Source organism: Zea mays, chromosome 6 (assembly GCF_902167145.1).
Source record: "Zea mays cultivar B73 chromosome 6, Zm-B73-REFERENCE-NAM-5.0, whole genome shotgun sequence".
NCBI classification, from domain to species: Eukaryota; Viridiplantae; Streptophyta; class Magnoliopsida; order Poales; family Poaceae; genus Zea; species Zea mays.
In genome coordinates this window covers 103,049,593-103,072,588 of record NC_050101.1, presented here as the reverse complement: position 1 = coordinate 103,072,588, position 22,996 = coordinate 103,049,593, and the positions used below count along the sequence as shown (strand labels likewise).

Genomic DNA, 22,996 nt, shown 5'->3' with positions numbered 1-22,996 from the left:
CTTTGAAAAATAAGTTGGTTAGCTCTCAAAATGATTACAAAGGTTTGCTAGAAAAATTTGAAACTTTTGCAAACTTAAATAGTGAGCTATCAACTAAAATTGAGCTATTAGAATCTAGTGCAATGTTTTTCTATTTTGCAACATTCTTCTCAGGAGCAACCGATGAAGAAGGGCGACTTGAAGAATCAGGAGCAGCGTTCACATCAGCCCTTATGTCGTCAGGGATAACCACACCAGGTCTCCTCATCAGAATTCGCCCCGCACGAATAGCTTTATCCATAGCTTTATCACGCTGGGCCCTCAGAGTAGTGGAAGTCTCTTCAGCAACCTTGACAGCCAACTGAGCGGTCTCTAGCTCCTGGGCGACAGATTTCTTGGAAGCACGCAGATCCTTGATGACAGCATCTTTGGTCGATATCAACTGCCTGAGGCGAATCACGTCATCCAAGGATTCCTGCAGCTTATAACGATGATTGTCTAACTCCTCCCTAGTGAAGCGATGACTCCTCTCCAAGATGGTCAATGAGTTGCTGGAGTCACGGTATAGCCTGTCAAGATTGTCATGAGAAGTAACAAGGGCACATTTTTCTTCCTGCAAACAAGAATCAGCTTCTTCAAACGTCAAGCAAGCAATAAGAACACGTCAAAACAAAGCCCGGATTCACAGGTCACCTTTTCAGAGTCGAGCTGAGCGTGGAGAGTAGAGTTCAGCATGTTAGCATCATTCAGAGAAGCAGAAACCTAGGCCAGCTCAGTCTGACTTTGGGAATACTTTTCCTCAAGATCAGAGCATTGCCGGACCAATTCAGCTTGACTTTGAGAATGTTTTTCTTCAAGATCAGAATACTACCGAGCCATATCTGGCGAGAAACAGTCAAGCAAAGGTGTTAAAGTAAGAAGTAGTTTAATAAGGTAGCCAAAAGGAAGCAAAAGAGCACTGACCAGCATTCGCCGCCTCTAAGTCAGAAACACGCCGCTGAAGCAGCACCGGATTCCAACGCGCCAGAGACAAAGCTCCTTCTGGGACAAAAGCACCCTGCAACTTCAGCCGACTAGACATCTCATCGACCAACGCCTGGCATTAAAAGCAGACAAGCATGAGAATAATTATCTGCCTGGGTAAAAGTCAGACTAGAAAAAACCAAAATACCTGGAGGTTGGAGAAGAATGAGGGGACCCCCAAATCGTGAGATATCAACTGATGGCTCGGTGAAGGATCACCACCTAGAGCAACTTGCAACGAATCAGCAGGAATCAATCCAGTGTCATCAGCAGAACCCAAAACTCTATCGTCGGGAACGCTGGCCTCTAAAGCGACTCCTTGACCAAAGGCTTGGGCTATCACCATGCAACCAGAGTGTGGAGGAGAAGATCCTACGTGAACATCCATGGAAATGCAAGAGGGAGAACCCGCTCGGACACCCTCGGGGGCTGGGTCATAGCTTGCGCTACCCATCCGAGCCGGATCATCTCCGGCAACACCCTCGGGGGCTGGGTCGCAGCTTGCGCTACCCATCTGAGTCGAATCATCCCCGGCAACACCCTCGGGGGCTGGGTAAGCGCCAGCACCATCCTTGAGGGTCGAGTTCTCTGCAGCAGCCACCTCTAAGGCTGAAGGTCCCTCAGTCAATTCCATGGGAGCAGGGCAATCCAAACCAGCTTCCTGACCCTCAAGACCGCGCTCCAAGGTCGATGAGGCGCGGGAAGCTGCCCGGGATGACCCCAACCCGGCGTCGAGCACATCAACACAAACATCCATCGCGCCACCATCTGCTGGTTCTGATAACAGATCTTCTGGAACCATGTCTTCAAGAGTTTGATCAAAGTTCGCCAGAGATAATTCTTGCAGACCAACGAGGGCAAACAAGGCAGGAGAAGGAACACCACTACTTTCCCCACTAGCTATGTAACGTCGGTTGTTCTTCCGAATCAGAGGGATTTCGTCCTCTTCTTCATCATTCTCATCAACAACACAGACAGCACACCCATTGGGGTCAACGTCGGACGGGTCACACCCATTGGGATCAGCTTCAGTAAATTCAGGCACGGGCACTTCCTCAGCAACAGGAGCAGAAGGACCGGCACCCTGATCTAAGCTAGACACCCGACGAAGACGTCTCTTCTTCTTTTTCTCCCCCTCAGCAGGAAAAGAGGCTTGATCGGCTCGGCGAGAACGTTTTGGACGAACATTGACAGACTTCTGAGCGTCCAAAGCTTTGTCAGCCTTAGGGATGGGTACCACCACCAATGTTTCAGCAGGAGCGGCATTAGAAGAATCCTCAGCTAACATATCAAGCATGACACTTATCTCTGCATCACTGGGATCCAAAGGCACCTCAAAGTGAACCTGCCATTCATCATCAGGAATTTCTTCAAGCGAAGCAACCAAAGCACTAACTTCTTCGGCAGAGGGTCGCACTCTAAGGCCCAAACCGCCATCACCAGCAGGAGGATTTGACACAAAATGGGTAAAGGCCTTGGAAGGAGGCAGGTTCTAGGCCGAGTATGCAACAGGGGCGCCAACATTTGGTACCTTGCCTTTGAGTATCATTTCGAGCCGGCTCACCAAGTCCACAGCAGGAATTCTTCTGTTGGTTACCCGGGTTGAGTCAGCTAGGCCTCGGTACAGATAGGCCGGGTATGCCCTATCCTTCAGTGGCTGAATATTCTTGAAGACAAAGTCAGCAACCACAGCCTCTGCAGTCAGACCCCTCTCTTTCAACAATCCAACTTTAGCTAGCAGAGCCCCTGCTTCAGCCACCTTCTGGTCTATGGGGGACTCGGTCCAGCTAGGAGTGCGAACATTCCAGACGCCATCCCTTGATGTTGTCCTTGAGGGGGATGTCGAGGTAATCAGTCTTCCTTCCGCGGCGCATCTCCAAGCTCGCACCCCCCACCAGCTGATGTTGTCCTCCGGCCATCCCAGGGCGACAGTGATACAAATATTTCCACAGTCCAAAGTGTGGCAAGACGCCGAGGAAAGCTTCGCATAAATGAACGAAAATAGAAATTTGCAGAATGGAATTGGGATTCAGGCGGGTCAAATTCAGGCGATAGAAATCAAGGAGACCGCGGAAAAAGGGGGAAATAGGAAGAGCAAGACCGCGGAGAAGAAAAGGAACATAAACAACGGATTCGTGGGTGTCCTCTGTTGGAACAGTGACCCCATGGCAAATCCGCCAAGAACAGAGCTCCTTCGGAGGAAGAACCCCGATGGATACAAGATGAAGGAGGTCGGACTCGGATACAACAGACATATGGTTACCTACGAAAGGCAACTGGCTGTTGGGATCGATGGGGGGGAATGCAGCGACGAACGAACTCGAGGCTTTCCGCTTGGGCGCCATCTCAACCTCGTTGGCGAGCGGAGCGGAAGCAGAATCGCAAAAGGGCAGAGAGGGTCTGGATGCAGGGAAGCAAGAACTAGGGCACGGAATGTGGAGACGCGCAACAATGCAGTACATGTGGGGTTTTTCCCGGGCCAGATACCGTTTCCAAAAAGTGCCCAGTCATCACCCAGCGGTTATTTCTAAAACGCTGGCGTGCCATGTCATCACTCAACTGCTATTTCTAAAAGTTGGCGTGCCATGTCATCACTGGGCCGTTATTTCCGAAACGGCCGACGCGGCTCAAATTGACTCAGTTGTTGTTTCTAAAAACGCTGACATCATCTGACTTCACTCGGCTATTACCTTCAAAGTGGCCGACACGGCCCATTCTAACTCGGCTATTACCTCTAAAACGCTGATGTCGCCATCAGTCACTCGGTTGTTACCTCTAAAACGCCGACGTCGCCATCAGTCACTTGGTCGTTACCTCTAAAACGTCGACATTTTCGTCAGTCACTCGGTTGTTACCTCTAAATCGCCGACGTTGCCATCAGTCACTCGGTTGTTACCTCTACAATGCTGATATCACCAGTAACCACTCGGTCGTTAATTCTAAAAACGCCGATGTGGCCCCGCCATCATTCGGACTCTACTTCAGAAGCGCCAATGTTGTCAATAATAACTCGGTTGTCACCTCTAAAAGCGACAATGTGACCCCGAGTGACTCGGCCACTACTTCTGAGGCACCGACGTCACAGGTAAAGCGAACGGAAGAATGATTCGAGAACTCCAAGTTACTACCCAAGCATAGCAGACAGAGAACATCATGGACAATAAATATTGCAACAATCGTCAACTGACCAGGAGGCAAAGTAATTAACCCAGGAGGAGACGAAATAATTCTTCATAAAAGGAAGCTACAGAACTTACAAATCAACTCGTTATGAGTTGATGCTTTCCCTACTACTACTACATTACATTCCACTACTCTATACTACTAACTACTACTACATTATTTTGTTAATGCTATTTCTACTACTAATCTACACTAACATCTAAAAACCAGTGGCGTCTAGCCACTGGCCTTGTTGCTGCCCTTGCTGTTGCCCTTGCTGCCGCCGCCATTGCCGCCCTTGCTGCCACCGTCACCACCCCTGCCGCTATCGCCGCCGCCATCACCGTCGCCTCCGTCGTCGTCGTCATCACCACCATCGTCGCCGCTGCCCTCCTCGGACGAGTCCGAGGAGTCCTCCTCGTCCGAGGAGTACTCCGACTCATCCGAGCCCTCGAGCCCGGGGCGCTCGATGGCCCGGATGTAGGTCCAGACCTCCGCGGCAATCCCCTGGGAATCGTCCGAATCATCAGACGACATTGGGGGAGAGACGGGAGCCGGAGATCCCTCGGACTCGGAGGAGAACTCCTCCTCCGAGTACTCCGAGTTGCTGAAGTCCTCCGAGGGAGGAGTCGGCTCACGTTTGCGCTTGTCACCAGAGCGAGGCGAAGAACCGCAACCTTTCTTACTCTTGCCCATGGTGGCAGTGGAGGGAAGAAGAGGAGAGTAAACAGCAGTAAGAGATGTGAAAAAGTCGGAGAAGCAAAGGCACTATTTATAGAAGAAGAAGGCAACCGCTCACCTCCTACCACGGCCACTGAACAGTCGCAAAAATTCAATATGCAATTCAAACCGTCTGAAGACACGTCAGGCGGCTGACACCGTTTCACGCAACACAACACCCATTGGGACTCCAGTCAACTGCGCGGACGATATGATTACACCCGTGGTCACATCAAGTTACTACTCAGAAGCAGTTTGCTAAACACTCAGCGTACCAAGCCGTCCCTTGCCTACACCCATTGGGGGGGACGCCCAGGAATTATCAGTATATTTTTCAAAACTGTCACATCCGTGCAGTGCGTGCAATGAATATCTCAAGACAAAATTGAGATATCAGCAAGGATCAAAGGAAAGCCAAATATAGCCGGTGAGGTACAAGTCTGATCGACAGAAGCGACATGAAGACTAGCCAAGGGACGTCTATCGAACGTCCAATCAGTTGCAGATCAAATAAATTGCAAGACCTAGCAAGATATGGGTAGATCGCGTACTCGACCTCAAAGACAGAAATGTGTGCTGACCTCTAAAAGCGCAATATCAATTGTACAATGCTGACCTCCAAAGCATCCGGCATAAAGGAAGGATGATTCTCGAAAAAAGGCTTGAAACGAAGACCTTCGAGTGGATTATCCTCAAAAATCCACTCGAAGCTCGGGGGCTACACCCATTCAATCGTCATCCCCGAAGAAGCTACATGCTGACCTCTAAAGCATAAGGCGAGATCAAGATAAGGCTGACTTCTGAAAAGGCACAAATAAAAGATAAAAATGATTTCTGACAATACTCGAAGTGAAGACCTTCGAGTGGATTATCTGCAACAATCCACTCGAAGCTCGGGGGCTACACCCATTGGGTGCACCTTCGGTGCACCCAACGAATCTCGAAGCCCTGCAGTGCAAAATGCTGACCTTCGAAGCACAAACCCAAGACAGAACACCAAATTTTGAGGAATAATAGCAGGAGAAGACAATAAAAAGAAGACGTGTTAATCGGATCGCTCGGAATTCTGGAGCAGTGGCCCGGCAGAATTATTTCCAAAAGCATTCCCTGGTAAAATCAAATACCGCAAGCTGGACCTAGGATCATTGGGCCATTTATTTCAAAATCGACCCAAGGATCGGGGGCTTGTGGGGGACAGATATCCCCCGGGTCCACCAGAAGGATAAAAGACCTTACGAAAGACCCAAGGGCCCCATAATTCGTAAGGTCATTCCCTTGTGAGCCTGAGAGAGACGACCAGTGAAGCAGATCGACATAAGGCCGGATCGGTGCAAGCCCAGACGGCCCAATGACTTCGAGCAAGTAATCATAACAGTGACCCGACCTTCCCGCGCTGGAGCCCCGTACAACGGAACCGAGCGAGGATGGGTCGGCGGAACTATAGGAAGATAGACTCAATCGGTTCACTATTTCTTAGGTGCACATTGTTATCATACCTGCATGTATTGCCCCACGGTCGAATATATAAGGCCTAGGGAGCACCCCTTCAGAACACATGCTCAGTACTTAGCCATCCACCCAATTCTCTGTGCTCTCAGCGCTAGAGAACCCTCTTGTAACCCACCACATAAAAGCACTCTCGCCAGGACGTAGGGTGTTACGCATTTCAAAGCGGCCCAAACCTGTAAACCATTGTCCATTGTTTCTCGTGCATCTGGCATAAACCATTGAGCTACAGTCGATAACACCGTCCTACTCCTAAAAGCACCTCGAGGGGCTACCCCGGGTGCGCGGTCGGACCCAAAACACCGACAATATGTTTTCACTATTTAATCACCTAAAACTTCGGAAAACCATACCCTTTTAACCACAACTCCGAATTTAGTGGTTCTCAAACCTACGCTCTCGTAGCATCGCGTAGAATATTTTTACGCTATTTGTTCTCATGTTTGGTGTGCTGTTACTTTTATGTACTTCTTGTCTATTTGTATGTATTGCTACGAATAGCGGTGAGGTCACGAGACTCCGAAGACCAATTTGGTGAAGTACCTGGGATCTCAACTCACAGGCAAGTTGTGCCATTGATCACTTTTCTTTACCTAATAATGTTCCTATTAATCACTGTGACATGCTCAGGTTAATTTGATGGGACCCGATAGGTTTTCCTAGCATTGTTTATCCCACACCTTGCAGACAAAAGGAACTATTATGTAGTTTTGCTATTGCTTTACCTAGTTTTGGGAAATTAATGTTACATTATGATCATGTTCCAGTTATGTTGTTGTTTTAATTATTATTTATGACAAGATCATTGTGTTAATTGGAACATGGAGCGACCACCCAAAAAACAGTGCTGCCACAAGGGTGGTATGGTACGCCCTTGGCTGACTAATTAGAAAAGCTAGTGGAAGACTACCTTACCTGAAAGGCGCAAGGGCGGTAGAGGAGCTGCGTATAGGGAGGTTCTCGGGTCAATCATGCTGCGATGGATTTTCGAACGAGGGATTCCTATATTGCCTTTCTCAGAAACCGTAGCGGGTTTTTGGAAGCTAGTGGAAATTTGTAAAGGCCTCGTAGTGGTACACTGCCTCGTCTCCTCGGTAGAGATGAATGGGAAGTCGTGATCCCTTGGCAAATGGGTAACACGACTTGTGGGTAAAGATGTGCAACCTCTACAGAGTGTAAAATAGGTATATCCGCCATGCTCACGGTCATGAGCAACTCAGACCCTCACATGAGTAATTTATGGAACTAAACTTAATTTGTCATATGCATTGCATTGTGGGTGTTGTTATTAATTTTGATCTCTTTTATTTGGGTTGGTATCTACTTATATTTAGTAACTGCTAATAAAACTTTGACCAACTTTAAAAGCAATGCTCAGCTTTCACCATCTCCATTGGTAAGCCTTACACTTCACATGAGCTCCCACCTTTGGTGAGTTCATGCACATTATTCCCCACAACTTGTTGAGCGATGAACATATGTGAGCTCACCCTTGCTGAACTCACATCCCCCTAGGTCAAGGACATGTACCACTGGATGAGGCGCATGAAGGATGTTGTGATGAGCTCATGAGTGGTCTAGACCATCGTCTCCTAGTCAATTATGGTTGTTGGATCGATGTCTTCATATGATGTCTTTATTTATTTATTTTGTACGAAACTCCTATTATATAGTAAAGATGTGACATTCGTTTCTATACTATGAGTCATCATATGTGTGAGACTTGATCCTAGCACACTTGGTGATTATTTCACACCCAAGTTTTGGACCCCTAAAACCCGGGTGTGACAACGGCTTAAACGGTTGTTTCTAAATAGAGACAGTGAAGCAAATGAGATCCTCCAATATTCGGTACATGCCTATTACAGATGGAGGAAGGTTCTAGACAGAATAAGATCGAGGAGCATTGGTATTTACAATGGCACCCCTCAGCATCATCTCGACTCGACTCAAGACATCCTCCTCCAAAATTTGCTTGTTTGTCAGTCGGGAAGGATCTATGACCCCGTTATACACATACGCGGGGTGAACTCTATCTTTCAGAGGCTGAATGTTCTTGAACACAATATCGATCAACATGACTTCAGTAGTCAGACCTCTGTCTTTTAAGCTAGCAATCTAAGTTAAATAAACCCTCGCCTCAACAACTTCAGAGTCGGTTGGGGCCTCTATCCAACTAGGTACGCGCACATCCGGTTGCCTTCTAGAGCAAGCAGGCAAGGAATTGTTGTGATTCTCCATAGTGAACCATTTAAAAGTGCCATCCTTTGATGTTGTCCTTTAGAGGGATATCTAGATATTCAACCTTCCTACCCTAATGAAGTTCAAGGCTAGCCCACCAACTACATGATGTTGTCCACCCGCCATCCCCGGCTTGCAATGGTAGAGATAGACACAATCCAAAGTGTGGGCTAATCCAAGATAGGCTTCACATAGATGCACATAGATGGCAATTTGAATAATGGAATTGGGGGTTCAAGTGGGTCAGATTGAGGGAGTAGAAATCAAGAAGGCCACGAAAAACGGGGAAACAGGCAGACCCAGGCCCCAAATCAAGAAAGGGATGAAAACCATAGACTCATGAGTAGCCTCTATGGGCACTGTAATCCCTTGCCAAATGCGCCATAAACTCAACTCCTTCAAAGGGAGAACACCAATCTGGACCAGGTGGAGCAAATCAGATTCAGAAACAATGGAGGCATAGTTACCACAGAAGGGGAGTTGGTTGTTGGGATTGGTAGGGGGATGACGTCCGCCGCACCCCTGCTTCTTCTAGGCGCCATGAGACCTCCCGTAAGTGTGGAATCGAGCGTGGAGTCACTGAGGCACAATAATTTCAAAGAGGAGAGTTGCGGTGAAATAATAATTCTAAGGTTTTTCTGCTAGAAACCGTCGGACCGTGGGCGTGTATATACGTATGTGCTCCATACCTACCACAAGCACAAGCACGAGGGAAATGTTTTTAGATCGAATCAAAGAAACGCTGAGTCGGATGAGCTAAGTCAGAAGGAAAGCATGCTGCCGCACAGATTCAGTCGAGAGAGATCAGTCATCAAAGTTAAAACGCAAGGACACAGAACGTACTCAGTGAAAGAGATCAAACTTCAAAAATAGGATAACATAGAGAACAAGAGGGAGCAAGACGACAACTTTATTATAGGAGGGGGTCATTACAAGAGCAGAACCAGTTCATTATGAACAAGTCCTAGCAAAATACACCTACCCGTACTACTATTCCTGCCCACTACCACCATACTGCTACCTAAGTCAGCGGTGCCTCGCCACCAGAATTGTCGCCCTTGTCTCCACTGCCATCGTTGCTGCCCCTACTGTTGTTGCCGTTGCTGCCACCTTTGCCATCGCTGCTGTTGCCGCCCCCGTCGCCACCGCCTCCATTGTTGCCCTTGATGCCGCCACGTCGCCACCACCATCGCCACCAACCTTGCCACTGTCCTCGTCATCGTCGTCATCGGTGCTCTCCTTAGAGCTCTCGTCCGAGTCATCAAAGCCCTCTAGTCTGGCCCACTAAATGGACTGGATGTAGGCCCTTGGCGTGAGAGAGACCCATGGAGTCCTCCAAATCCTCGAACGAGGACAACCAAGGAGTGGGCAGCAAGGACCTCTCGTCCTCAAACGAAAGTTGTTCCTTCGAGAACTCGGAGTCTCCAAAATCCTCCGACGCTGGTGTCAGAGGACGCCTTCGTTTGGTGCCCTCACCGCGCTTGCCCTTACCGTTCTTCCCCCAGCCATTGGAGCCCTTCAAGTGTAGAGAGGAAGAGTGAGAAATAAGAGTGAAGATGAGTGAAGAAGAGCGTCACAGGCAAATGGTCTATTTAAAGAAGCCAGGGGGTGCCTCGTCGGCTCCCATCTGTACAACGAAAGGTCGCAAGCCTTCAAGAGCCGTGTAGATTTCCAAGAAACTGCACGCCCATGCCACCCCTTGGCATAACACAACATTGGAAAGCAGTAAACCAACTTCTCGAGCGCATTATTACACCCTGTCGCTTCAGGTAACTATTTTGAGGAAAAGACAGCGTACACACCCATTGGGTGCACAGATCGTATTTTCTGAAAAAAACCTGATCCATGAGATACCCACAAATACTGTAAAATGACAAACTCAAGATCAGTCAAACCAGAGTCAACTAGACCTCTATTAGTTGAGTTCAGTCGACCGTTATGACAAACCCTGACAGAACGCACACCGACTGGATTTCAGTCAACCAGGTCTCACTCGACCAGATTTTAGTCAAACAAATCACATTCAAGACGACAAATTAAAACCCTTCATAAGCAAGATCATGAGGACCTTTGAGTTGATCGACACTCAAATCTGCTCAAAGCTGGGGACTACACCCATTAGGTGCACTATCCAAACGTGGGACAAAGCTATACTCGAAAGCATGGAATAGTCAAATAACACTATCCATTCTTGGAGTCTCGAGCCAATTACCCTAAAAGTTGGCTTGAGCCTTGGGGCCTTGTAGGAGATAGATATCCCATGGGTCCTTATAAGCATAGAAATGTTCCATGGGCTGCCTAATGGGCCCCCGATTGTTCGCCTAGCAAGGCGTACAGTTGGGTCGCGTCCAGACTGAACGAGTTCGACCAAGAAGGGTAACAACGAAAACAACCAAGTTGTGCACGACTGACGTGGAAGGATTGTTGATGCCTCACGCGCACAGTTCACATGTTCCTGAAGAGCTAGATACTCGAAAGATAACTCGGAAGAAAGACGACCGGACTCCGAGTGAATAGGAGCACCTGCAACATCGAAGATAGACTCGGATAGAATTTGATAGGCTTCACATCTTGTAAAGGGATATCCCTCCGGCCGCCTATATAAGGCTAAGAGGGTACCCCTAAAAAATAGATCCATATCTCTCATCATCCCTCTGATAACAACCATGTCGCCATTAGATTGATAGGAGATATCATCCATCAGCACCCATAACTCATCTATAACATGTTCACCACCAGCAAAACTCAATACTCAGCACCAACAGGACATAGGGTACTACGTATTCCGGTGACCCAAACTTGTATAACTCTCTTGTGTTCCAATGTGCATCCGCACGTACCATCGAGTCGCGATCAACAATGTCGTCCTGCCTAAAAACATCATGTGGGATCCCCATGGTGCGCAGTCGGGTCACAAACACCGATAGCCCCGGGCGAGGAAGATTTGTGATCAGGTCACTGAAATCAGTGATGGTGCACATTACTTCCTCAACCCTGAGCAAAACATGGCTGCAGAGGCCATGTTGCTCCGATCGATCCTGAAAGCATCTAGGCCCCTGGTTGGTTTTAGTGATTCATGACAACCTAAGATTATATGTGACTAACGTGTATTTTGCAGAGCAAATGGTAAGTTAGGTTGCATTACAGAAGGTTGCGTTGCAACGGTGAAAACAATCCCTCAGATGAGAAATTGAAGTGATGACTGAAAAAGGCGAATCAAAAGATGAAGGTCTTCATATTCCGAATTTCGAAGGAGTTGTGGACACTTGGTATAGAATTAGGTCTTCTATTTTTATTTTAGCCATACTATAAAGAGGGGTTGTGGATGATTAGTTTGACCAAGAGAATTCTAGTGTAGTGTTGGTACACATTCACACTCACAACTATCACTAGGTGCCAATCTATAACACACTCACGAGTTAGAACGAAATCGGATTTGAAAAACCAAAGGAAAAGAAGTTGGTTTTGCTGTCTTAGGGGCACCGGACTATTCGGTGTGCACTGGACTGTTCGGTGTGACCCCTGACAATGGGGCCAGGCTGTCCCGGGGGCAGCCCCTCTGCCCTCGAGAAACTCGAGAACAATGACTTTGAGAAGTCTAATTTTAGCGCACGCATCGGACTGTCTGGTGCACACCGGACAATCACTGTTCAGTGTCTGGTGCAATGTTAGAGCAACGACTAGTTGTCAGAACTAGCCGTTTTAGCGCACCGTTGGCGCATTGGTGGCGCACCGGACTGTCCGGTGCGCTAATGAGTAGCAACCTACAATAACGACTAGTTTTGGTGGTTGGGGCTATTTATCTCCCCTCCACAAGCCACATTAGGACTTGTTCGGTTAATCCCATTAGCCAAGGATTGGATGAGATTGGAAAAAATTAAGAAGAAGTTTGACTTGCTTGGGATTTAAACCATCCAATCCCACTCAATCTGCATGGATTGAGAGCTAACCGAACAAGCCCTTAAGTGTCTTGCTGCCCACATTCACTTGTATTCATTGCTAGTGCATTGAAAGCCCCACAAAGCCTAGTGAGGTGATTAGAAAATCATAATCCTGTGTTAGGACCTCATTAGTGCGCATGAGAGCCACCTAGAGCACACACCACATGCATTAGTGAAAGTTCCCTATGCCCGGAACAGGATATGGATGTCACCTAGAGGGGGTGAATAGGCGAATAATATTTATCATTGTAAAACATAAAACCTTACTCTACTCGAAGACTAGATCACAGCGAAATGAAGATTGCTTCGAGTAGGTGGCGGCGAAAATGAAGTTCCTGTCTCAAAGAGTCCTACACTTCACAAGTAACTTATACCATAGATAAGAGTATATGAAGTGCACACAGTAATACGGCAAGAGACAAAGAACAGAAACAGAGACAAGACAAGAGTCACAGCACAGAGCACGCAGGACATAAAGATTTATACTGAGGTTCGTCCAAACCTGAAATGCTTGCCTAGTCCTCGTTGGAGTTAGCCACACCTTGGCTTGGAGTATCTTACTCTATCCTCCGATGTGCTCAAATCTATCAATGTGACAAATAGAGCCTTCCAATATGTTGATGGTTGTTACAACATTGACACGACTGCTTACAACCTTCTTGACAGCACTCTGGCAGAGTAACAGTGCTTAAGATCTTGATCTTGCTCTCAGCAGCACTTCCCCTCTCTCTAAAGGCTTATAAGTGTGCCTCTACACAAACTAGAGAGAAATACACAAGAGAGGGAGAGCAATATGATTTGCAATGAGTCTACAAAGTGTTGCTGCACTTGGGAGTGTTCCACACATGTAGATGGACGCCTAGGGGGTCCTTTTATAGCCCCAAGGGAGCCCTAGCCGTTGGTTCTTCAAATGGGAAGCAATCAGCCTTCCCTGTTTGCGTGTGCATCGGACTGTTCGGTGCACACCGGACAGTGAGCAGTAGCTGATTTCCTTCCTTTCTTGGCGAAGCCGACCATTGCCACCCATCGGCCACTTGGCACACCGGACAGTCCGATGGCGTACCGGACAGTTCGATGCGACTTGATGACCGTTGGTTTGGCTAACGTGGCCGACGCGGATTACATGGCTGACCGTTGGGCAGGCGTGCCGCTAGCGCACTGGATAGTCCAGTGCACACTGGACAGTCTAGGGATTTATAGCCGCAGCGCCCCAACTGCTTCCCGAGAGTGGCCTGTTCATCGAGGGCTAGCTTGGGCACTAGACACAGTCCGATGCACACCGGATAGTCCGGTGCTCCCAGACTGGTGCAACTTCTTTACTCCAATTTGTCTTCTTTTGCAATGATCCCTAGCACTTAGACATACATAGTTAGCCACTAAAACAATTGACTAAGTCTTGGGATCATATCTCTTTACTCCAGGATTTTGTGATCTACTTTAGACAGAGTTTCAGAACCATCAAGAGAGTTAATCATGGTAGATATATCAAATGAAAAGCTACCTATTGAATGATTCAAGAGATATAACCTATAAAGCACACAGTCATGATTGAGCAAGCATGATTATTATCTTGGAAATTATGGATCACCAATTGAAAGATATTCAACACAAGCAACCTCAAAAGCATAACTACTCCAAGACTAAGTATATCTTGACAATCCAACTTAATACCAATTGTAAATAATGCACTTAAGATACACTGGTATCATCCTTTTGAGAGCAAGATGAAGATTCTCATCAAAGTCCTTTGCTTGATTCACCAATATTGATTAAGGACTTCTACAACTTATTTAACTCGAGATGAACATGGGATTAGTATTGCACAATAATTCAACCTTGGGTCAGTAAATAAACAATAATATTGACAGCTTAAGCATAGAGTTCAAAGTAATCGTCTTAAGCTCTCCCAAGGTCTCCAGTCCATCTCGACGCACCTGCATGGTCTAGGTGGCACAATTTGGTACCCATCTCGGGATGGGTCCATAGAGATCATTTAGTAGTGCCTTGGGTACCCAAATAGCATTTGTGCTGGATCTAGGTGATCTCATTATTGATCTAGCACAAGTGTATGATTTGGGTCTCCTAAGCGAATAAGATTGAGATAAATTTACTTGCTTAGGAACCTTACCCTTCTTACATACCTTACGTAGATGACCGGTCACCACACATGTAGCAGAAGCGTCGCCCAACCTGACATGACGCTTGATGTTCGTCTTTTGTCTTAGTGAGGGTCATCTTGGAGGATGCACATCTTTGATTCATCATGAGCGAACATGAAGTGATCATATGGTTCTTACCATTGCAACCAAAACATCTCCTCGTCCCTTCTTCATCCTTGTCTTTGTGTGGACAAGACGCAATGAAGTGGCCTAATTCCTTACACTTGAAGCATCTCCTTTTTCCTCTTCCCTTTTTGCTCTTGGATGACATAGAGAGATGATCAATGCGAACAACATGACTAATTGAATCTTTACCCTTTTCTTTGTTCATGTTGATTGCTTCACCTATTGCCTTAGGAACTTCTTTCTCGTGGAGTTTCACCCTTACTGCGGTTTCTCCTTCCTCAAGCTTCTTCACTACGTGTTCGTGGATATCTCAAGGAAGTCGAGCATAGCGTCTTCTCCTCAATTGTCTTCTTTTCTTGTTCCCAAGCAATTTTCTTTTTGACCCTACAACTTGTTGCTCAATCAAAGATTGGCCTTTCTTGGGGCAGTAGAGGTCAGCACATGATAATACTTTAACTAATTTTTCACATGTGCAAGAATGAGGTTCACATGAGTTCAGAATTGTAGTTACTACCTTATGAGCAATGTCAAGCATGATACGATCATCAACTAATTCATTATGAGAGTAAGACAACATATCATACTTTTCACTTAGAGCAAGTTTTTCTAAGTTTATCATTTCTACTTGACTCTTAAGCATGGAGTTTTCAGTTTTAAGTCGAGCGACATCAGATAATACATCATTATTATTTATTTGATCAAATAAAATAGATTCATACCGTTGGACCAAATTATCATGAGAGCACCTTAGCTCCTCATGTTCTTTGGTCCTTATCTCAAGGATGTTGTTGGTTTTAATGAGAGTCTCCTCTATCCTGAGAAGCATCTCGCCTTGTTCCTTGTTCCTCCTCAATAGCTTAACCAAGAGCATTTTGTCTCCTTTGTTGAGATGTGTGTAGAACCGGCGAATCTCCTCTTCTTCCACATCGTCGGACTCATTTTCCCTGTCATTATTAGTGAAAGCAATACATGAAAATGTACCTTGTGGTGATGAAGACTCATCCTCACTATCATCCTAATATTCCTCCTCATCATCGCTTTTGTCTCCATTATCATTGTCGGCAATAAGACATTTATAACTAGTGGAAGGCAAACTTGTCGGTGAGGTGGATTCATCATTTAGTAGTCATTGTTTTTCTTCTCCCTTCGAAAGGATAGTACCACAAGCAACATAGGGAGTAGAAGTAGTACATTTGGACTCAGGATATTTTACTTTAATTCTAGTCCATAAATCATGAGCACCGACAAGTACATCGCTATTACTACCCATGACAGAAAAATAAACATCTTTGCTAAGAGAATTGACTAGGATGTCATAGGCTTGATAATTTTAACGCAATCATCTTAGATCATGCTCAGATGGATTTTTCATATCAACATTAACGGGCAAAACACTAGCATCGAATATTTGCTCTACTTCATGACCTAAACTCCTAAAAGTATTGTATAAATGAATAGGCCAGGATGCATAGTTAGAGCCATCAAAATTAAGAAGTTCTACAGTTACCTCTTGTGACGACATTGTCATCTCCGGACGACTAAGCCCACACTGGAGAGGCCTAGCTCTGATACCAATTGAAAGTTCCTTATGCTCGAGAACATGATCCGAATGTCGCCTAGAGTGGGTGAATAGGAGAATAATATTTATCACTGTAAAACTTAAAACATTACTCTACTCGAAGACTGGATCACAGCGGAATGAAGATTGCTTCAAGTAGGTGGCAGTGGAAATGAAGTTCTTGTCTCAAAGAGTCCTGCACTTCACAAGTAACTTATACCACGGATAAGAGTATATGAAGTGCACACAGTAATAAGGCAAGATACAAAGAACAGAAACAGAGACAAGACAATAGTCACATCACAGAGCACATAGGACACAAGGATTTATACCAAGGTTCGGCCAAGCCTGAAATACTTGCCTAGTCCTCGTTAGAGTTAGCCACACCTTGGCTTGGAGTATCTTACTCCGTCCTCCGATGTTCTCAAATCTGTCAATGTGACAGATAGAGCCTTCCAATATGTTGATGGTTGTTACAACGTTGCCGTGGTTGCTTACAACCTTCTTGACAGCACTCCGGTAGAGTAACAATGCTCAAGATCTTGATCTTGCTCTCAGCAGCACTTCCCCTCTCTCTAAAGACTTATAAGTGCGCCTCTAAACAAACTAGACAGAAATACACAAGAGAGGGAGAGCAATATGATTTGCAATGAGTCTACAAAGTGTTGCTGCACTTGGGAGTGTTCCACACATGTAGATGGATGCCTAGGGGTCCTTTCTATAGCCCCAAGGGAGCCCCTAGCCGTTGGTTCTTCAAATGGGAAGCAATCAGCCTTTCATGTCTACGTGTGCACCGGACTGTCCGGTGCACACCATACAGTGAGCAGTAGCTAATGTTCTTCCTTTCCTAGCGAAGCCGACCGTTGCCACCCTTCAGCCACTTGGCGCACCGGACAGTCCAGTGCAACTTGATGACCATTGGCTTGGTTGACGTGGCAGGCGCTGATTGCGCAATCGACCGTTGGGTAGGCGTGCAGCTGGCGCACCGAACAGTCCGGTGCACACCAGATAGTCCGGGGATTTATAGCCTCAAAGCCCCTAACCGCTTCTTGAGAGCGGCCTGTTCACCGAGGGCCAGCCGGGGCACTGGACAATGTCAGGTGCACACCTGATAGTCCGGTGCTCCTAGAATGGTGCAACTTCTTTACTCCAATTTGTCTTCTTTTGCGATGATCCCTAGCACTTAGACACACATAGTTAGCCACTAAAACAATTGACTAAGTCTTGGGATCATACCTCTTTACTCCAGGATTTCTGATCTACTTTAGACAGAGCTTCAGAACCATCAAGTCAACTTGACTTGATCTAGATTAATACACAAAAGCTCCAACACCTTGCAAAGTTCACATAGAACATATCCAAACACAGGAACAACCCAAACTAAAGATCAAATGAAACTTAGCTCTTTTGGACTGCTTCTAGTTCTGGTTTTGAAACTGCTCCTCCTTCTAGTGACCTTGTTCACTTCTCGAGCTTGATCTTGAGCCTTATGACTTACACCACATAACTGTAGATGTTACCTCATTGATTGTGAGTCATGTCCTTATATAGTGCTTCTTGATGCACCATAACCCTTCTTAACTCGATCAACCTTGACTTTGCAAGTCTTCTTCTTCACCCTTGGCTTTGGGTTCCTTGGTATCCTTGACCTTCTCCTATGCACTCGGTACCTCGAAGCTCTTCTTGCCTCCATCCTTGACTTGATCTGTTCTCTCTGAGTTACGCACACCAAGTCTCACTTAAGCAATGTCCATCTTACTTGTGATGTCCATTATCTATAGATATTCTAGTCTTTGGACCATCACACTTGTTCACTTGTGTTGAACCCTGTGAGCTTTGCATTAAGCACCTAATCAACACTTAGCACACTTGTTAGTCCTTTAATTGGGTTGTCATCCAAACCACCAAAACCCACAAGAGAGCTTTCAATTAGGCTTCTCTTGGTCAAGTGAAAGTCTATAGCTTGTTACTCTTGGTGATCGGCATCACCTAGACGGCTTGGTGGAGATTGGAGTGTGGTGATCACCCCGAAGGACTTGTTGGTGACCCGTCTCAAGTTTGTACGCGATCGTGAGGGATCCACCACGCTGGAGTGGCAAAGGATCATCACATAGAGAGCACTTGGTTCTTGTGAGGACCTAGGGGGAGCAATACCCTTGCACGGGTGCTCCAACGAGGACTAGGGAAGAGTGTCGACTCTTCGATACCTAGGCAAAAAATTGGAGGAGTCTTCTTACCCTTACTTTACATTCCACATTTACTTTGAGCATTTTACTTTGTGCAATTGCTTAGCTAGAATTTATAGTAACGACTTAGGGTTGTTGTTTTTCTAGTAGTATTTACTTATTGCTAGTAGTTGGGTGAAGTTAGGCTCATGCTTAGGGTTTAACTTTTGTTGGAATTTTAGAGAAGCCCAATTCACCCCCCCCCCTCTTAGGCATCGTAATCTTTTCAGATCCCCGAGCCGGACGAGCCCGAGGCAAAGGCGATGTACCAGAACCTCCACAACTTGGTGGAGAGGGCTGCAACACAACAAGCCAAGGTCGATTGGCGGCAACACACCAGCACGGAGAGTCATGGAACACACGACCTCGTCTTGGAGCAAGGGGCGCAGGCCTCCCAGTCTACTTCGACGTGTGTCCACATAAAGCACCGCATCGAAGGCATTCGTGACGCCTGGCACATCCTCGACAACAGGCATCGGGAACAGAAAGAAGTCGAGCAACCGCGTGAAAGAAGACGTGCGCAGCCCCAGCCCACCTAGGTTGGGACCACGCGCCTTTGGCCGCGAGATCAAAAAGTCCAGTCCCCCTGCCCCCGAAGGTATGCGCGCCAGCCAACATTTCTAAGTATGACGATTCCATGAACCCCGTCGTGTGGCTAGAAGACTACCACCTCGCGTGCCATGGCGGGGATCAAGGATGACCACTTAGTCATCCATTTCCTCCCCCTCCACCTCGCGGAAGGGGCGAGTGCCTGGCTTTTTCAACTACCGACCAGCACCATACATGACTAGGCCGATCAAAGGACCTTCGTCGGGAACTTCTAGGGCACCTACAAGCTCCATGGAAGCTCCTGGACCTTAAGAGGTGCACCCAAAAGAGCAGTGAGAGCCTTCGGGACTACATCCGAAGGTTCTCAAAGAAAATGAGCGAACTCCTAGATGTCACCGCCGTTGACGTGGTGAGTGCATTCACCTACGACACCACCAACGAGTCGTCCACGAGCTTGGACAGGGGTGACAAAAGATGGCCACCGACCTCTTCGACATAGCGGTCGCTGACGAGGAAGACGTGGTGGGGGCAATTTTCCGCAAGAGAAAAAACTCGCGTGATGCCGACGAGCCCAGCGGCGAAACGAGGGATCAACGAGAGCACCCTGGTAGACGTCAGATAAACCACTGCCCCACACGAACCGAGGAAGGAGAAGACACTGTCGCGGACCGGTCGCTAGGGGTGGGCGTTCGGGTTACCCGAAATTTTCGGGTCGGGTAATTCGGGTTTTTAAAATTTCGGGTTTTGAGAATTGATACCCGAAATTACAATGGGTTTTGCAATACCCGAAAATTCGGGTACCCGGAATTTCGGGTTCGGGTTCGGGTATTCCCGAACTACCCGAACTATTATGTTGGCTTCATAAAAACACATATACCCTATTAAATTAGTATAAAAACATAGTTTGAATAATGATATACATGGACATATAAAACATAAGCTATCTACAATCACAAGTTATGCACACTTACACATAATTATAGATGTACAAATTAATAATTAATCATGACATGAGTATATGACACATGAAAGTTCGGGTAATTCGGGTACCCGAATTTTCCGAAATAAATTCGGGTTTTGTAAGTTGCTACCCGAAATTCTCGAACAAAATTCGGGTATTTCGAGTTCAGGTTCGGGTATTCCGGATTCGGGTTTCGGGTTACGGGTTTTTTGCTCAGCCTTACCGGCCGCCCACACAACTGGCGAAGAACGACAACGACCACTTATAGAGTGGAAATACCTATAGAGTGGAAATTTTTGACACGAGGCGGTGGCTGTATGGACAGGACCGGAGGAGGATGCGCGGTACGTAGGCCGATTGTGCCAGCCTATTAGGGCATGTACAGTGGGTGTTTTAAGTTGTGTCTTACAACGTGTCTAGAGGGGTGAATGTAAAAAAACTTAAGACACGTATCTTGACGAAGACACAGTGTCTTAGCTCTATGTTCGAGACAGAAGACTAGCTGATTGGTCATTTTAATTTATTGAATGCTCTGATTGGTACAATGAATATCGTAAGACACATGTTTTAGATATGACCACTGTATTATGTTGTGTTTTAGTTGTATCTTGTACTTGGAGTACCGTGCAGCAGTATCTGGGTTGTACGTGCCCTTATGTAGGGGAAGGGAGTAGAAATACGATCAATGCGAACGCACGTTGATGACGGTGAAAACGGTAGAAACCGGTGGAAGTAGAGATTACAGCAAACATGGAGGGACGGCTTTCGTCCACCCACCGGTCCTTGGCGCGCGCGCGGCGAGCCTACGATCCAAAAGCCGCGACCGCTTGGTGTTTTGGCTGACGCTTGGGAACCTGCCGCAGCTGCATTTCTTGCTTTGGGAGCCATGTACGGCGAACTCATACTTTTGACGTCGGTTCTTTTTCGAAAAAACTTTTGACGGTCAGTTTTCCCCACTCCCGCTATATTTAAAACCCCCCACCACTCCCCCAATATTTATGACTTGACAACAATTCCCACATCGATTCATTGTCACTTGCCAGAAGTCGGGCGGCCATCGATCCCACTCCCACCGCTTACAGCCGGCCCAGTCCTCGTCGGCGCCGGACGGGGCGAAGGTAACCCCCAAGCTTCCAGATTCTCTGTCAACTTCAGTTATGCGTTTTTCTTTTAAGATGAACCTGAAACATTTTAGCTTTAGATCACCGGAGTCATTTTTTTTTTTCATTAGGCGATTGGAGTTAAAACAGGCCGAGTGGGAGAATTTCCTGGATCTTATCTGTTCTCCATCATGGAACATGACGGCACGAACCTGGCTGTCGCTGAGGCTGTGCGCTCGGTGCAGCTGCTCAAGATTGACGGCTACAGCGCCACCAAAGCCATGGGGCCATCGGAGTTCATCAAATCCAGATGGAACATCGATGGCCACGAGTGGGAGGTCCATTTCTATCCTGATTACTTGTACTACTTCGAGGAAGAGGGCCCCTACTTCCTCGAGTTAACCTCCGAGTGGGTAGCTCTGAAGCTCATCCTTGTCAGCGAACCCCTGAAGGACAAGCTGAGGGTGAACCTGAGCTGCCGGCCTGTATGCCAATTTGTCATTGAAGAGAAGAGTGTGTCCCATGTATTTGCCAGTGGTTCCAGATGCTCGCCCGAACTTCTCCTTATCCTAAAACATAAGCTGCCGTCATCAGGTTATCTCGTGAACGATTCACTGACCGTGGAGTGCACGGTCACCGTGCTACGCAACTTGGGCGCCGCAGAAACGACTAAGGGGCAGCACCTGCCAGTGCCACCACCCTCGGACCTGCACCAGCACTTCGGCGAGCTCCTGGAGAGCAAGGATGGAGCGGACGTCACGTTTCGTGTCTCCGCCTCCGGAGAGTCCTTCGCCGCCCACAAGGTCATACTCGCCGCAAGGTCCTCGGTTTTCAAGGCCGAGTTCTTCGGAGGCGTGCAGGAACAGGAAAGAAGCTCCGCTTATGTGATCAGAGACATGGAGGCTGCTGTGTTCAGGTCCATGCTTCGCTTCATCTATACTGACATGGCGCCAGAGCTCGACGGTGCCCAGGAGCCTGACGCGGCGGCGGCCATGGCTAAGCACCTACTGGTAGCTGCTGACAGGTAAGGTTTCTTTCGATATTTTCCACTTTCAGAATAGGTTATATCACGTAATACTTTGTTGCATATGGGCATGTTTGGAAGTAGAGTATTTCTGTAGTTGTTACGCAATATTATGGTTTTTTTAATACCGTAGTATCTTATGTTATAAGTTGTTTGGGATCAATTCTGAAATCACTGTATTCTATATACTAGATTGTAATTAGCTACTGAGAATTTGAATTTGGACAGGTATGGGCTGAACCGGCTGAAGCTGATGTGTGAATGCAAGCTCTCTGGTGGCATCGACATAGGCACAGCGGCTGCGACGTTGGCTCTCGCCGAGCAGCACAACTGCTCACTACTCAAAGCCAAGTGTCTTGAGTTCGTCACTAAGTCGCCTGAGACTCTTGATGCTGTCTTGGCAACTGATGGCTACGCGCATCTGGTGGCAAGGTGCCCCTTGGTGCTGACTGAACTAGTGAGGGCTGCGTGTGGAAGGAAGATCTGAGCTCGCGATGATGGTTTTCGTTGACAGTCTTAGTATTACTACTATCTTCCTCATGCATGTAACGAGTTGCTTCGTTTCTCGTATTATGGTTATGGTTTCCCTTGGATGCATGATGAACTAGTGCTTGCAGTTGATTTTCCCCTTATTAGTTTGAGCTGCTTAATTCTTAGTAGCCCTTTTTTTTTTCTTGTGCTTGTCATGCACGTATGCACACACACATGAGACGGGCAGCTAG

The 22,996-nt window shown here is 47.0% G+C and overlaps 1 protein-coding gene across 1 annotated transcript; it reads left to right on the top strand.

Annotated features, from left to right (window-relative positions):
• Positions 1-21,181: 21,181 nt before the first annotated feature.
• On the top strand, positions 21,182-22,870 carry LOC100273723 (uncharacterized). Its single transcript, NM_001148133.1, has 3 exons — positions 21,182-21,268; positions 21,382-22,274; positions 22,503-22,870. Exons 2-3 carry the CDS (start codon positions 21,442-21,444, stop codon positions 22,759-22,761), a joined length of 1,092 nt encoding a protein of 363 aa, NP_001141605.1. The 5' UTR covers positions 21,182-21,268; positions 21,382-21,441; the 3' UTR covers positions 22,762-22,870.
• Positions 22,871-22,996: the final 126 nt, after the last annotated feature.

Bases quoted from the DNA above. Each gene is read 5' to 3' on its own strand.
- LOC100273723 (NM_001148133.1), top strand. From the start codon at position 21,442: ATGGAACATGACGGCACGAACCTGGCTGTCGCTGAGGCTGTGCGCTCG. The intron at 22,275-22,502 runs GTAAGGTTTCTT...GAATTTGGACAG, and splicing joins CTACTGGTAGCTGCTGACAG to GTATGGGCTGAACCGGCTGA.